Genomic DNA, 17,053 nt, shown 5'->3' with positions numbered 1-17,053 from the left:
GCAACGCCGTGCAGGGGGAGCTGGCCGGCCTCTGCTGCTGCCAGTTGCTCCGTCTCCAATTTGGGTGTTAATAATGCCAGGGGTGGGGGCCGGGAGGAGGGAGTCAGGCCTGGCAGTGCCCCAGCGCCTCTCAGGCGTGCTGGAGCTGCGGAGAACACACTGGAGTTGAATGCAATCTGTCTTCCCTCATAATCACATCTTTGCCCCGGTGAAATGAAGATGTACTGGTGAGCTGTCTGTTGGGATGTAGTCTGCGGGGGGCTGGGGCTGGGGCCTGGGGAGGGACGGGGAGGACAGTCAGGGCAGGAGGGGTGGGGGCGACCGCTGCCGGGCAGCCAGGTAGCTGTAGCCCGGGTCTTGCCTGCAGTAAAGTGTGGGTTGAGCAGGGGCTCGGCGCAGCCTGTCCATCTGGGCGTGGTAGGTGCACGGGGCACTGTGAGGGCCAGCTGCTCCCGCTGGCCCCCAGGGCACGGCCAGGGCGGCTCCCGACTCCCTCGCCGACTGTGCGTTCAGCTTGGAAGGGCTCATGCCAGGAGGCCACGCCAGGCGTTGTGTCCACCTAATCCCAACCACGGGGGTCTGCTGGCCCTCTTTGCTGAGCAGACACCGGACAGCAGGGCTGGCGAGGGTGCCAGCCTTGACGGGTGGGTGCGAGCCAGGTAGAGTCACACTCCCGTGGTGCAAAGGTGAGGGGCTCTGGCGAGCATGGACCCGCCCCACAGGAGGAGAATTCCGCAGCTGGGCTGCGTGACCTCTGACCTCAGCCTGTCCCCACCAAAGCACCTTCTCTCCTGCTCTGACCCCAGACTTTCCATGGAAAGGAGGCCCATCCAGTGGCTCTTTCAGCCCACCTCAATCAACATGCCAGCCCTCTAGCCAGGTCAAGCCACGCGCCTCTGTGTGGAGGGTCAAGGGTCAGGGTGGGGGAGGGGTCAGGTCAGCCTGGATCTGGGCCTGGGAGGGGGGATGGAGTTGTCTAGAAGAGAAGCAGGAATTGGGAGGTGTGGGGGTATGGGAAGGTCAGGAAAGGTGGCCCTTGATAAGATGGTCTGATCAACCTCAAGAGGGTTGGGGCGGCAGGAGGGCCCAGGGAACACTGTGAGCCCCTCCCAGTTCCTAGAGGTTGGGCCCCAGCGTGCCTGGAGCAGTGGGGGACAGCAAGGCATCCCCAGCCTCTCCCCTCCTCAGGCAGACTGCCTGGCTCCCCTAGCTCCCTGCCCCAGAAGGCGCGTCCCCTTCCATGGGGCAGCCAGCTCTTCAGATGACCCCAAACGTGTCCAGGGAGCCTTCCCGTGTGTTCTCACCTCTGTAGGAAGTGGGTGGCACACGGGTGCCCTAACTAGGTGGCCAGCCCTCGGCTGCACCCAGCACTGTCGCCAGCCCCAGCCTCGAGGGCACAGACCACTGGGGCCCTTTTCCCAGCCCAAGTGCCCGCCCGGGGACAGCCAGGCCGAAGGCGCCCGTGGGGCTGAGGCCGAAGACCCAAGGTGAGGTCCGACTGCAGGCAGCGAGGAGCCCCACCCCCACCCAGAGCGGCTCACCTTGTGGGCCGCGGCGCTCACGCAGCGCTGGTAGGCCTTGACCAGGTCGGAGCACAGCAGCACCTCCTGCACGTGGGCTCGGTAGCAGCGGAGCAGCTGGGCCTGCAGGGCGGAGCACACGGGCTCCAGTCTGCGGGGCCTGCGGGGACAGAGGGGGGCTGGGCCCGCGGCTGCTCCAGGGGCGGGGCCGCGACCTGCTCCCCTGGCCCAGCCGCCCTGGGAGACCACCAGGGGCACTTGGGGGGGGCACTCGGGGGGCAAGCGCATGGGGGCGCTCCCAGGGCAGCAGATGCCAGAGGATCAGGGTTTGCTCTAAGGGCTTCGAGGGGGGCCAGCTGGGGGAACCCGCCAGCGGCACTCTGGCCTCCTTCCAGGCGCCTCCCTCCACGGAGCACGCTGGCTGGGGAGCGGTGCTCAGACAGTGCAGCTATCTGCTCACCCAGAGTTGTTTGTTCTGATTTATTATTCTAATCCATGAACAACAAGGGAAGCTACAGAAATGTCTGAAGAAGAAATAAAAATTTCCAAACCTTACTGCCTACAGATGACTACTGCAGTATATTGGGGGTGTTTTGCTGTTTTTTGTATACTCCTCTATCAAAGGACTTTTAGAACCCACAAAGAGGAATATGCTCTCTTTTAAGCATATGAAACAGGGCCCTCCCTGGTGGCGCGACGAGTTAAAGCACAGCACTGCGAAGCCGGCTACAGCCGCTTCAGGGTGAGTTCAGTCCCTCGCCGGGGTGACCCACATGGCACAGGAGACCTCTCCTGTCCCGCCTGCTGCAGTGGACTTCGTCAGTCGGCCTGTTCTGCTCCCCACTCTGGCTCTGGCGGTCTCCACACCGCCCCTGCACCTCTGGCCTACGCCCCAGTTCTGGATGCAGAAATAAATAAATCTTTAAAAAAGAAAAAGAAAAAGAATACGAAGCAACAGAAGTGAAATGATGCTCAAGGTGGCCGCCAGCATCTTCAGGCTCCTGACTGGACCCTCCTGCTGCCCCCTCTCCTCGCCTCTTCCACCCTCACACACACACTTTGACATACCCACCCACCTATCCCCCTTCACACCCACCTTGCACGTGCACACCTGCACACCCGCCCTCGTGCACACCCGCCCTCGTGCACACCCACCCTGGTGCACACCCACCTGCATGCACACTCCCACGCGTGCAGATCCACATGGGCCCTTTCTCATGCACACTCCTGCGCACATGCTTTCTGACACACGCTCACACGGATGGTCACGCTCACACACTCACACACACTCGTCCCAGAAGGGCACGCACGTGCACACAGGTGCACGCTCACACGGCAGTGCCCCCAGGCCAGGTGCACTCAGGCAGGCACCGCCGAGGCCACGGAACGGCAGCAGCCCGCCACGGCTGGCCTTTCAGCGCTGAAGCCACCCGTGGCTCGGGCATTCAAGTGGAGTGTAGAAATGCAGAAAACCGCTCCTCGAGTTCTCGGCGATGAAAGGCGTGCTATTATGCTTTCTGCAGCTCTGCTCCTGTCACACAGGGGGAAACTTGTAGGTCCATAATTCTCCTGGCCCAGTATCTCTATACTTAAAAAATCGAGCCACGCCATGGTTGCTGGAACGGAGCGGCACCATTATTATTTTAAGACAACTCAAACAAGCCGAGTTCGTCAGTTGGGAGCGGCAAGTAAGGGGGCCGTCTGCAGCTCGGGAAACGTGGTAGCAGGACGTAATTGCCTCACGTGCAGGTCTGCAGGGGGCACTTTCTGGGTGGCGGCACCAGCCCCTCGCTGCCAGGCCCGGGCTCTCTGCCCCGCCCCGGGGGCGGGCCGCCCCCTCTGGCCTGCTGTCTCACAAGCTCCTCTCTCCTCCCGCCGTGGCCAGACGTGGGTGATGCCCCCACCCGTCTCCCACAAGGGGAGTGAAACGGCGGTGTTTAGCTCAGCCAGAAAGACTCAGGGCCAGGTCTTGGCCATCGAAGGGGAGTAAACTGAAGACATGGGCGGGGTGGAGGGGACACGGCTCACAGCGGCCACGCCACACCGATGCTAAGGCCGAGATGCAGAGCGGAGGATGTGAAACGGCCATTCCCCGGAAAGGGGGGCAGAAGGGCCGCTAGGAGGCCACGTGGCCAGCTCCACCCGACAACGTGCGAGTCCCCCAGGTTCTGAGGACGGCGCGCTGCGGACAGGGAGACGGCGGGTCCTTTGATAGCCGGCCACTGAGGCCACGATTCCGACTCACGGCCACCCCATGTGGATGGCACCCTAGATACTGCTTCCTTCAGGGGGACACGGTGGGGGGCCTGTGCCCAGCACTAGCCTCCCTTCGTGGCGCCCAGGAGACAGAGGGCTCCGTGGATTCGGTCCTCTCCCCTGGGAGGCCGCCACTGGCTTCCAGGCGCCACTGCAAACTCCGGGGCAGCACAGGAACGGGAGCAGCAGGGTGGACGCCTGAGGCCACCGGTGTGTGCACATCGAGTTTGAGGCCTGTGTTCAATGTGTCCAGCTGTGGGCGTCCCGGGGGAGTCTACGGGAGGAGAGGGGCCTGCTGGGCGTCTCTCTCAGGCCGCCCTCCGCGTGCTCACTCCCTTCCATCGTCCCCCGCTCTCCTTCTGGCAGAACCTCGCTTCTTGCCCGCCACCCCAACTCGCTTCCCTCTTTGTTTTCCCCCTTGGGTGGGAGGGGGAGAGGGCCAGTCATGTCCCTTTCAGCATCCAGGCCTGCCCGTGCCAGGGGGACGCCTGGGAGGCCAGGCACTGGGGGGCCTGCTCCCTCAACACTGCCCTCCGCTGCACTCCCTCAGCAGGCGCTGACCTCTGCAGCAGAGTGCACCCTCCCTCTCCCCCCCAAGCAGCAATTGTCCCCCATGATCACATCTGCACCCCAGCAACTGTCCCTGGCTGCACTTCAGCGGCTGGCAGGCCCTCGCGGTACCTGCAGCTGGGTCGGGGGCTCAGGGCTGCTCTGAGCTCGACACAAGCTCGAAGATCACAGGTCTGTGTGGCAAACCTGGTCCACGACAACGGGTCAGAGGGCCTGGGCCGGCAGCCTGCCCAGTCACCGGGAGCCAACGCTGGCCCCCAGCTGCCCCCTCCGGCCCCCCACCCCACCCCAGGCTCTGGTAGTGTGTTAACGGGCTGCGCAGCCACTTTGCAGCCACTTCTTCCTCTCCCCGTTTGGTTTCTGGTCCCTGGCCCAGCGCCCCTGTGCATTTTGAGGGCAAATCTCACAGAACACCCAGTGCAGAAGAAACTGGGCCCCGGTGAAATCCATCCCTCTGCACCGGTATCGCTGGCTGCACAGGCCTCTCTCCTCTGGGATTTCCCAGGACACTGAGGAGACAGAACGGCAGGCAAATGTCAACTGGAAGAAATTTCACCCATTTGCCTGCAAACGGTTCTCAATGGGATAGGACGGCCGAGCACAGCTCTCCAAATAAAAAGCTTTCTCTGAAGCAAGGCAGGGCTGGGCCCGGGGTCAGCCCATTCAAGCAAGCTGGCGCATTCTACCCAGCCCGGCCCCGCCCAACCCGGTCCCTGGCAACCCTGTTTACACTGCATACAAAACAGCTCAAATTTTTAGAAACACTCAGTCTTGTGAACAGCTGCTCTTCAAACGCACAAAAATGTCTGCACAGCGAGCCGTGTACTTTCCAGGGATCGAGCTGAGTCCGCCTCCCCCCCGGGAGGGCCTTCGCCACCCACCCCCCACACCCAGCTACCTATTCAGATGGGGTGGCTGAGGGGTCACCGCCCCAAGTCTGAAGGCCTGCAGAGCAAGGCTCAGCGGGCTCACGCCACAGCCCTTACGTTCCTCTCCTGCCCGGGGGGCCCGGCTGCCCAGGCTGATGGAGTCGAGGCAGGCTGTGTGGCAAGATGCGTGCTGTGTCAGCGCCAGCAAGGTGGGGCGGGGAGGCTGGTGGAGGGGGGGGCCCGGTTACTGGTGGTGCTGGGAGGAGACAAGTGAGCCAGGAGGCCGGGACATGGGCTCCAGGTGCAGGCCTGAAGGTGGGATCCTGTCTGAACACGTCCCTCCCCACAGCCTGCTGAGTCCCGATGCAGCTCAAATCTCACCCCGCCTTCCCCCCCCCACCCCCCTGCGAGCAGGCCGAGCAGACTCCTGAGCTCATGCCCTGTGGGCCAGAGGGGAGAAGGGGCAGACCCAGGCTCAGGTTCTGGCTCCACCAGGTTCCACTGGGTCGGGTGCCAGGTTCCACTGGGTCGGGTCGACGAGGGAGGAGCAGCGTTGTGCCTCTGAGCTTCCCCGGGGCGAGGGGGGGGTGTGTGTGCGGGGGGGGGGGTGGTGGGGGAGGGGGAGACAGGTGAATGTGGTTCAACTGCTCCCACCCCTGTGCTCCAATAGGCCAGGGGGCTAGAGGCACACACGGGCAGGCCGCAGGGAACACCTGACCTTCAAGTACTGCCCTGTCCACTCAAAGCAACGGACCCGTGGCTGCCGGGCTGCAGGAGCGTGACGTGGAGGCTGGCAGCATGAACGCCGTGCCCGCGCTGGGCCTCCAGTACCACACACAGCCCCGTCCCCGCAAGCGCCGCCCCTAAAGCAGATCCCACCTCCCTGGCGGAGTAACACTGTCCTGCTGGGCGAGGCCACAGAGTGAGGTCAGGGAGGGCAAAGGAGTGACGTCAGGGGGTGGAAAGGAGAGCCAGGCGCTGCCTCCATTCTGGGCACCACACACTGACAGGGGGACGAGGACCCCGCGAGCCCCCCAGGCCAGCGGCTCACTGCTCTCCTCTCACCGCCAGGCCCCCAGCGGGTCCCCTCCCACCTCCAGGCCTGCCCACTGCCCACAGAGGCCTCCCTCTTTTACCTCTGCTGCGCAGAGCCCCAGGCCGCTCACCACCACTCCTGTCCGTCAGCGCTTCTCCCGCTGCTGTCCTCTATTCAGAAGTGGAGGCCACCATGGGACAGTCCCCGGAGCCCCTCACGCACGTTCCGCCTGCCACGCGCCCCGTCCAGCATGACCTCTGGGAGACTCGCCCTCCGGCTCGGGGAGCCTGCCGCCACCGGGGCTCCTGGGGCGGCTCCTGCAGCCATTCACCCCGGAGGGTGGCCTGAGTCATTCCAGAATCTCCCCTACTTTCTCCCTGGAGGTGAGCCCTTGCTTTCATTCTGGATGTTCCCCTCCTGCCGTCTAACTACCCTACCACGCCTCTTCCCAAACCAGCTGAAAACTGAAGCTGCACTTACCCCACCTCCCCAAGAGCTCACAGGTTCCTCCCCGCCGCCCCACTGGCCCACTTACCCTAGCGGGTGGCACCACAGGCCACTCCTGCCCCTGCCCACCCCACCCTCCCCTCCAGAGGCCTCCTAGCCTCTCAGGGGCTCCATCTTCCTCTGACTCGAGTCTGTAGAGGTCAAACCCGCCTGTCAACTGTCTCCTCTGCTCCTCCTCCAATTCTGGGTTCCCAGAGCAAAGTCCCCCAAGCCTTCTTACCCGTCATCGGAGCCTTCTGGAAGACTGCCACCAGCCCCCTTCTCACCTGGCAGCTGAGCAGCCTCTCCTACCTGTTTCTTGTCAACTGTACTTTCACCGTCCCACTTACCCACTGAAAACACACTCACCTTCCCCAAAGTCTAAACACACAGCAAACCCGTTACTACTCACGGCTCTAGGCTCCCTCTCCTTTCCCACACGCACTGCTCGTGGCTCTGCTCCGTGCGTAGCCCCCAAGTTCAACTTCATCAGGCTCTTCTTGCTCCAAGATGCCCACCCAGCCTCCCTGGGGCCCACCTGCTGCCCTTCCTCTTCTTCGTCTGGTCTGCAGATGCCATTAGTGGGGAGGAGGTCACCCGGGGTAGGGAGGCCCCAAGCCATTATGACTAGAGTCCTTTCAAGAGAAGACACACACACACAGGAAGGTCCTGGCATGAAGGAGGCTGAGCCTGGAGCCAGGTGCCTTCTGGTGAGCCATGCCAAGGCCTGCTGGCCACTCCAGAGCCTAAAAAAAGGTTTGGTACCCCTTCCTTCCTCCAGCCTCAGCGAGAGTTCAGGCTTATTGGCCAGGACTACCCAACTACCCAACTTTGGCTCTTCAACATAGCAGCCAGGAGACGTGCGTAATCAGCCAAGCAAGAAAGGGACTAATTCCGCCCCCCCCCCCCCCACCCAGAGGCAGAGTTGGCAGCAGCTGGTGGAAGGTGGGGCTGCCACTTGCCACCTTGCTAACAGAGAGCAACCTGCACCTTTTTGACAGGGCTACCCCGAAACTCGCGTCTGCACAGCGTCTGGAAGGCCACCCATGGAAGGTATGATGTTCACTTAGTGGGGAAGTGGGCTCTGCCAACGTGCCAGACCCCACCTGACTGGCACATGGCAGGGCCCTGCCTCCGGGCATCATGCGCCTCCCGCGCTCCCAGGAAGAGGCCCAGGATTGGTGAAGATTGCAAGTGGGGTGTGCTGTGCGCCTGGGCCTTCTCAGAACCAATACCTGCCAGGGCCTGAGGCTCTCCCAACAGCCCCGTAAGGTGGGTGGCACCGCCCCATTCTGTGGATGGAGACAATGGCCTCAGAGAGGCGCAGCGACTTTCCCCAAGTCCCCCAGCAGTAAGAGGGAAGCAGGATGAGAACTTGCTCTCCATGCTGTGTCTGAGAACTGGACCCTTTGAAAAATTGCAAAATTAGAAACCACCAGGGATATATATTAAAAAAAAAAAAATCAAAGCACACTTGCCCCAAACCACACAGTAGGGCTCTCCAAGGGACCCAGAAGTTTTCTTCGGATTCAAAGTGGGAAGAGGGGGAGGGGGCCGGTGGGAGGGGCGCGCTGGCAGGTCCAGGGGTGGGGAGGGAGATGATGAATGTGCAGCCCTGCAAAGCTGGCAGCAAAGGCCACAGTCAACTGGGAAGGTGGGAGGAAAAAGAGGAAGCAAACCGACCTCCAGCGACGCAGGGCCGGGTCAGAGCGGGAAAGCGTCTTCCTCCGCCAGGGCGCGGCGCAGGAGGGGCGCGCGAACCCGGCCTCGGGCCTCCGCCTGTCTCCCGCATCCAGTCCCCAGCCCGCTGTGTGCGCTCTTATTTAATAAATGAAATCTCATCAACTTATCCTTCTTCTATTATCACTGCTGACATCAATCTGATAATATTGGCCTGGTGTGGAATTGGGCTATTATATGTCCTCCTGATATTTAATTTCAGAGAAACATCGGCAGGGGGTGAATATATGGAGCAGGCTTTTTATTACAGGCAGCAGTAAGGAGATTCCAAGTGAATTAGACATTCATCTTCGTCAGGTCCAATCTAGCGATTCAGGAGAGGCTTTGGCTTTAACCGGTGGCTAGGGCCGAGGTGCTGACGAGACCGGCCGGTTACTGAGGACTTGGTTAACGGGCTTCTATCGACCATGTGCCATTCAGCCTGGGTAAGTGGAACCCAAAGATCCCACCATCGATCAACATGCCAGGCGGGATCACTATCAGCGGCTCGATGCCGGCCTCCAGCTGGCCCCATCCCTCAGGCGGGTGGCAGCTATTCCGAGAGCCGAGGTCTGGCGCGGCGGCCTTTCTGCTGAGAGCGGGGGACAGCTCTGCTCCCCAGAGGAACTGGATCATAAATTGGCCCCGGGTTGCCGCTCAGTCAATGAAGGAGAGGCTGCCGGGGCCGGGATTCTCCCCTGGAGCAGTGGGTTCCCACACGGAATGGGGCAAGGGCCATTTGTGGCTTTGTTCCTTTGTTGAAAAAATAGCACCCCTCCACACTACCCCCCTTCACCGCCACAGCCCCATGGGAGGCGGAGGGCCTGTGCTTTCGGGGCACCCACATGAGGGAGGAAGCCCCATGGCCGCGGTGGTTTTCCGTGTTGGAGGAGGGCCACCGGAGCCCACCTGGGCTGGGCGCTTGCTGGTGAGGAGTCTGCCGATGAGAGGCGTCCAGCCCGGTGGTCTGGGGCAGAGGGCACACGGAGGCTGTCAGGACGCAGCCTCCGGCGCTGGCCAGAGAAGGAGCTGGGCACAGTGACCCCCAGGTCCCCACGGTCTGCGGGCCGCCGCTGCTTCCCCTCCCCTTCCCATCTCCCACCTGGCGACTCGGGTCACCTGCTGTCTGGCTGACCTCCTCCCTGCGTCTGCCCGCACCCCCGTCTCCTGGCCCACACCGCCAAGGGGGACCTCCTTCAGCAAGGCGGCACAGAGGCCCCTCCCGGGAGCCCCTGGGAAAGGGTGCCCAGCGGTCTCGCCTGCCCTTGCAGCTCCGTGCTTGTATTCTCACCCCCGAGTTCCTGGGACCTGTGGTGCGGCGGCCTCTGCCCCAAACTACCTCGGGGCTGTGCTCCTGGGGAGAAGCCTCCTAGCCCGTGCCAACTTTCCCGCGCACCTGCCCCTGTGTCTTCTGCCCCCTGGCCTGTCCCGAGACTCCACAGTGGCTCCCCAGTTCTCCCTAGTCCCTCTGGCCCACCCTACAATCCACCCCCAGTGTGGCTAATGAGTAATCAGCTGCGGACGTGACCCAGCGCCCTGCACACAGAGCTCAGACCCCTCCGAATCTGCCCTGTTCTCTGCACGGGGCCCTGCCACGCCTGGGCTCAGCCTCTGCTCCCCAACGCTCTGGCCCTCCGCGGCTTCTGGGTTCAGTCCGCGCATCCCCTTCAACCTCACCCACCCCATGCCCCGGGGTGCCTGGCCGACAGACCTGCCTTCATGGACCCCTCTACCTGCTTGACTGCAAGCCCCTGGGCCCCGGGGAGAGCCAGGTGCTTTTTGCAGCCGCCTGCGCGTCCACGCTGTGTCCTTGTGACAGGCAGCACAGAGCTGTCGTGGGCGACACTTCTGCTTCTTGTCTGGCCTGTAAAGTCCTCTCATCGCTGACTTGCTCCCGGCCCTGGCTGGTGCTGCACACGGCAGGTGCTAAATGAATAGGTGGAGAGAGAAGGTGCCTCGGGCCATCCTCTTGACATGCCCCACGTTTTCCTGAGCCTGCACTGTGGTTTCCCCCCAACGCCCCCATCGGGGCTCCACACAAGTGCCACTTCTGTGAGATGCTGGCAGGCGCTCCTCCGCCAGGGCCCGCTCTACACCTCCTGCTAGCACACCTGTGACCCTGCGCCGTGGTCCGGGCTCAGCTGCGGCCAACCTGCTTCCCCTCCCATCACCTGAGGCAAAGTGGTCCCGATCTGGTGTCGCCCCTGCTCAGAGGCCACACTTGACTCCGAGGGTGCCGGCACCGAGCACCAGCTGTGAGGCACTGAGCCGACAGCAGGCAGCTTCCTGCCGGACCGGGAGAAACTCGAGGGAGGGACCCACAGCTCATGACTAGGTCGGTGCTTTCCCGCCGCTGGCTTCCGCAGCCCTCTGCGCAGAGCCCTCTGGACAGAAGTCCTGAGTCACTCACGTCCCCAGTACGCCTCTGGCTCCTATTATTACCACCCCTCAGCCCCGATGCCTGGCTCAGGCCTCAAGAAAAGCCCTGGTGTCCGGTCTGCATAGGCCACTTCCTTCCTCCTGGGGCCTCCTCCCACCGCCCCCCAGCAGTCTGTGGCCACAGACTCCCCCTTGCCCCTGAAGCTCCACCCACTCCCCAGCTAGGTAAGTAATGCTGTGAGCACCTCTCCCTCACTCATCTGCACGCAGACCTTTTCCTCACTGTCTTTCAAATTGTAGACTGTTATATCAGCTGAAATCTTACACATAATCTCGATGAATAAACAGATTAGTGCAGAGCAGGAGGAGGGGGGTGGCTTGCCTCTATGATGTCCCCGGAGCACATTCAGAAACCAAATGGCTCAGAAACCCCAGGGGCCTTCCCTTGGGTATCCCTGGGAATCCAGCGTGGGAGCTCCCAGGGGTGGGGTGGATGACAGTCTTGCTCCCCACACATTGGCGTGGCCATGAGAGGAAGCAGAGGGATCCTCGAGGGCGCCCCTCCCCTGGCCCGGCAGCAGTCTCCAAGACAGGCAAGGACAGTCAGCAATGTATTCTTCAGGTAGACAGCACCCAAAAAACTCAGTCTCATCTTCCAACACCACATTGTGGCTGGCTGTGCTGCAAATCCCGTGTTATCATGCATTAAGATCATGATCCATCATGTAGAAAGACATGGGACTTAAGACGATGCAACGCTACACACGCCCACTCAGGTAGGTTCAAACACGGAATGGGGTTGAGGGCAGAAAAAGACACCGATGTGACCTGTCACAAGGCTACCATGTGCCTTGGGACATCTGCGCTCTTGTGAGCCTCATAAACGTGGGCCTGGAGAGACTGTGGCTTTTTGTGAACTTTGTGTTTTTCTGCATTGCTCGTCTTCTTAAAAAACAATACTTGTGTATCACTTTCCTGATCAGAGGACAAAACCATTTTGATTTTGAAAAATGGGAAAGACACGCACCTGAATCTTTTTCCATTGCTGATCATTTTAAAGTGCTACTGTGAAGAGCCAATGCAGCGATGCCTCAGCACAGGGGCGTAGAACATGAAGACAGGCATGAGATACAGAACAAAGGAGGACTGGCGCGTAGTAGGAGCTAAACCCCTGCTCAGCTGGAAGGCGGGAACAAGGGAAGTCCTTATCTCTGAATTTCTAAAACAGAAGCTCCAGATCAATTTGCTCACAGACAGTCAATGGAATACGTGTAAATTCCGGCGTGCTTGTTAAAAGATCGATCACGTTATTTTGGCATCCCATCTTGTTCCGCTCCTGCCCAGGTATGTACGAGATAAAATTCCAGTTTCCTCCACGGCCCGTCTCAGCCAGCGTCAGCCCGGCAGGAAAGTGGCTCCCGGCAGTTCTGGTTTTCCCCAGACATATCCCGCGTACCACCCCACACACCCACGCACGCACACAGAGAAAGAGGGACACGCACAGCCCCGGAGAGACTGGCTGCAAACAACCGGCTAAAATGAGCATGAAATCAAGTAGAGACAAATGTGATTTCCTGCATCCCAGTTTAAAAAGAATCAGCGGCAAAAGGGTAAGAAGGGAGAGCTGTGGCTTAGCAGACTTAATACACTCCTTCCGGAGTTATCTTCCTCAGACACACATCTGATCACGTCATTTCAGGCACTTTGATGGCTTCCCAAGGCATCCAAGTAAAGCCCAAACGCCGGGCACTCAAACATTCCACCGTCGGGGCCCGCTGGGTCCCGGCCACCCTCCCTGCGTGGCAGTGCCTGCCGGCAGCTGGCAGCGGGCTGCAACCTGACCTGCTGCGCGGTGGCTCTCACACCCTGGGCAAGTCTCTCACTCTGCGGACGCTCACGCTGCTGTGCACAGAACAGAGCTGACCAGCGAGGTGCCGTCTTCACGCAACTCGTGTTTCCAGGTAGTCGTGAGGAACTGATGAACACAAACGCCCCGACGCTCCCCCACCCCGCTATTTATGGGGCTCTGAAGAGGAGGCTGCATGGGGAGGCTGAGAGGGGCCCTCGCAACAGTTTCTGGACACCTGGGGCTGGGAGGCAGCAAGGGTCTGTTCCCTGGGAGCCTGTGGCGGAGCTCAGCCCCCTCTGTGTGGGTACGGGCCAGGGGTTAACGTGCGGCCAGCCCCGAGGGAGAGGGCCCTGAGGAGCCACAGACAAGCTGGCAAGACTGGCCCTACCTCCTGTGCCTGGCTGTGGCTGCCACCTGGCACGGCCCCGGGAGGAAGAGTCCTGCTGACTCAGCACCGCGGTGCCTTAGGTACTGGGATTTTCTCTTATTAAGAGAAGCATTTCATTAAAAAACCTTATTGGCATGGGTCTTTTGATGTGGAAAAAAAGACTTGAAACTTGGAAGCCTAAACTGCATGTTGGATTCTAGCAAAGCAGAGAGCAGGAACAAGGAAGTGAACTACCATTGACCGAATGCTCACACTGGGCCCGGCTCTCTGCTTACTACTCATATATATACGTTCTCGTGTGATCCAAATGCCCAGGTCACTGGGCCATTCTCTTAGCCCATTCTACAGTTGAAGAAACATCTGTGCCCAAAGGGGGGCACAGCTCCCTTCTCCCTTACAAAGGGAAAAGACAGCGACCAACAGTGATCTCCAGTAGAAACGGTAGCCATATTCAAGAAGTGAAAAGGAACAGGGAAGATTAATTTTAATAGTGCATTTTATTTAACCAAATATTACCATCTCAGCATGCAAGTGACATGAAAAATTATATGCGATATTTTATCTCCTTGTTTTGGACTTAGGTCTCTGAAACCCAATGTGTACACTGCACTAACAGCACATCTGTTTGAGCGAGTCACATTTCAATGGACACGGGTGGTCAGTGGGGACCGCACCTGGCCATTCCAGGTCTCACTGTTACTGGCACCTTGCCATGCCCTGCCCTAGGAGTTCTACGAATATCTTATATTTTCCTCTCACTCTAGCCTGCAAAGGCAGTGTTTCATAAACCCCTCTCTACAGGTGAGGAAACAGATTGAGCACAGTGAACCACCTGTCTCAGGACCTAGGGCAGGTAGTCAGGAGGTTCTCCAGGCTCCAGGACCACCTGGGAATGCCCTGGGGGCTGCGCAAGCGTAAGAGGCAGGAGCCGCTGCCACCCAGGGGAGCGAACCAAGTGGCACTAGCTGGGCTCACGGACGCAGGTCACGCTTGGTTGGAGATGTCTTGTGTGATCCGCTTTTTGTGGGTCAAGTACATAAACGTGCTGTGCGTAGTGGCCAAGGGCTTTCCAGCTATGTGAACTGCTGGGCCATGAACCAGCAACTTCCTGTCACATCAGCCCCAAGCAACAGCGAGAACCCAGCTCTCCCCACCCAACCCAGAATTGTTCTTTCCTCTTTCGAAATACATGTTGACGCTAGCATTTTACCTTCTCAACAATTCGGTTTAATCCAGGTTAGAGATTTGCTGTGCTGTATAATCACCCTTTCATGATTTTTTTTTTTTAATTCAAGATGCATTTCTGCTACTTTTGAACAAATAAATGTAGCTTCACTACTCATTTCTACTGTATGTAAAGTGTCATAAATTTTACATCCACAACTAAAGCTGCAAGCTTCATATTCCCAACATCCTAGTTTCCCCTTTATATCCTCAAACAGACTTTTGGCCTTTGCTTAAACAGGCATTTGGACTAAGCTGCACTTGCTTTTAAGCTGATGTAGCAAGAATTGGTACAGTAACAAAGGCTGAATGCAAAGTTTCTTCTGTCACAATTGTCACCGCCCTGCACTCTCCAACCACACACAGCACCCGGATGAGGCTGCAGCACCCACGTGATGGTGTCACCATCCCTGCATTCAGCCTGGGACTTGCACTAGTCATCAAGTGAGCTGGGAGCTATACCCGTGATCCTGTGAGCCTGGGACTTAACGGGGCAAGCAAATCTGGAGCTCATACTAGTCATCGAGTGAGCTGGAACTTAACTGGGCATAGAGTGAGCTGGGACAGATGCCAGCCTTCGAGTGAGCTAGTCAAGAGGCTGGGTCAGGTCAGCGGGTTGGCATGCTCCAGGCGCGTCCCTAGTTCAAGATCACCCTAGCAGTCAGGATAGACACCGATGGGGACGGACCTGAGTGCCCTTACATCTGGAGAAAAGAAGGTCCTGAGGAGCAGGAAGAAGCACAGAGAAAGGGCTGCCACACCAGAGACGCACGGGCTCCCTCTGTTTTATGCCAACCTTGCCATCCTTCGGGGAGGGCATTGCCATGGCTGGGAGAGCCCTGTCTAACCTGAGACAGCGCAGGGGGTTGGGAAATACATGCAAGTTACACGCTCTTTCCAAAACAGCTCCTGAATCAGACGAGTCCCATCTTGAAAACAGAGAACTGTGTGCGGTAAAAACTGTTTTCTCATCTAGGACTGAGGAGAGCCCCTCCTCTGGTCCTCCGTTCTCAGAAAGCCAAAAAGTCACTATTTCTAACCGTCTTTAGAAATTCATTCCTGTTTGAGGTGGGAATTCATTTACCCGACTCAAGGAGACCATGTCAAAGACAAAAATGGGGGTTATTATGCACCAGCTCCCCAGCTCTGACTCCCAGCTGAGCCTGGCAGACGCCGGGTGACAGCAACATGGGGTGCGGCCGAGTCAGAGCCATCAGGCCGAGGACCCCAGAGGCGACTGCTATTAGCCAATTCACTAATTAGGGGCCTGTTTGTAGAGCTAATGGGGAAGGAAATAATTTGTTAGCTTAAGTAAAACTCCCGGGCATTCCTGACAACTGTCATCGTGGAAAAGTCTGGAAGGCAATTCATCTATTCCAAGGAAATTCAAAGACAGAACCTAGAAAGCCAGAGTCATCTTTGACAGCCCAGAAGTGAACATAACCTCCTTAAGGAATTGGCTGGTAGGAACTTCCTGTGTTCGGCGACTAATGGAGCCTCTTTAGCAGCAAGTATATGTGTACATGTAGCGACGAGGGCACATTTCCGCGTGTGCATTCCAGGGGTCTGATTTCTGTGGCTCGTTCCAATTGCTCTCAGACGTTGAGCCTCGGGAAACAGGCCCGGCTAACACCGCCGACAGGGAAGTAGCTGCGGGCTGGGATGATCTGGTTAGGGGCCGTGTGTGTGAGGCATGAGTCAGTGAGTGTGTGTGTGAGCCAGTGTGTGTGACGCACGAGAAGAGTTTGTGAGTGATTACGCGTGAGCGTAGGAAGAGGGGGTTTTCTGATGCTGCAGTTTTACACGGCTCATGTATTAAAGATGAATAAAAGGGGCAAAGTTTTCTAAAGAGGATTTTATTCACTCCATATGTAAGTTTTTAAAAGCATGAATTGGAGTGAAGAATATCACTATTGTTGTCAGGGGCATTTGGGGCGGGATTCGGCCGAGGTATAGCATCGGGGGCGTTTAACCCATGCACGTGGGCCCTAGAAGAATGAACTCTTCTCAGTCATCACCACCACCAGAATATCACTTCAGGAATGCCCCCTAGGCCGTCTCACCCTCATCCTGTGCCGGGCGTGGTCCCACAGATGCCTCAGAGGGCACAGGCGCAGAGGGCCTGCCCCTGCAGGGTGGGGAGCAGGCCTGGTTCGGGAGGCTTCCATTCTGGAAGAACAAACACACAGAGGCCATGTGGTCTGGCCCCGCCCTGGTTCAGATGGGGCCGGAGTGGGCAGAGATGCACCTGCCAGACCATGCACAGGTGAGGTGCTTTCCTACAGCTTCCCAGATACTGACCCCATCACACCAGGACGGCACTCCTTAAATAGGGGGACCACCCCGAGAGGTTGCTGAATCAATGCTTAGGTAAACAGCCTAAGTGGCCAGGCACATATGTTCATGGCAGGCTGGCAGTGCCAGGCCAGAGGCACAGGGGTGGCTGCAGTGCCAGCCAGGTACTGGCTGTGCCCACCTGCAGGGCCTGCATCCAGCCTACCAACTGAGGGACAGGTGGGGACAGTGTTCGCTCCCGCTGGACTGCTGGTGGCTGCGGGCTCTCCAGACTCATGCCCTGCATCTGTAGAGGTCTAGCTGAGGGTCCAGGCAGGATTTCTAGCTGCAGGAGAAGGCATTCGCCACCCCCTCTCCCCGACCCCCCCAGCTCTAGGGCTGCCAGAGCAATTCAGAAGCTGGGATGGATTTACTGGTTTTCCCAAGGGGCTTTTCTGGGGAAGAGATTAATTTGTTCGCTGG

At 59.0% G+C, this 17,053-nt stretch overlaps 1 protein-coding gene across 1 annotated transcript in view; it reads right to left on the bottom strand.

Annotated features, from left to right (window-relative positions):
* Positions 1 to 17,053, bottom strand: part of CHCHD6 (coiled-coil-helix-coiled-coil-helix domain containing 6) — a 200,881-nt gene that overhangs the window by 830 nt on the left and 182,998 nt on the right. The window contains exon 7 of the mRNA XM_012732221.1: positions 1,542 to 1,680. Within this exon, the coding sequence (XP_012587675.1) occupies positions 1,542 to 1,680 (139 nt within the window). The remainder of the gene's footprint in view (positions 1 to 1,541; positions 1,681 to 17,053) is intronic.

The sequence above is a fragment of the Condylura cristata genome, unplaced genomic scaffold (genome assembly GCF_000260355.1).
Source record: "Condylura cristata isolate star-nosed mole 26May11 unplaced genomic scaffold, ConCri1.0 scaffold00033, whole genome shotgun sequence".
NCBI lineage: Eukaryota > Metazoa > Chordata > Mammalia > Eulipotyphla > Talpidae > Condylura > Condylura cristata.
This window is presented reverse-complemented; position numbering and strand designations above follow the sequence as displayed.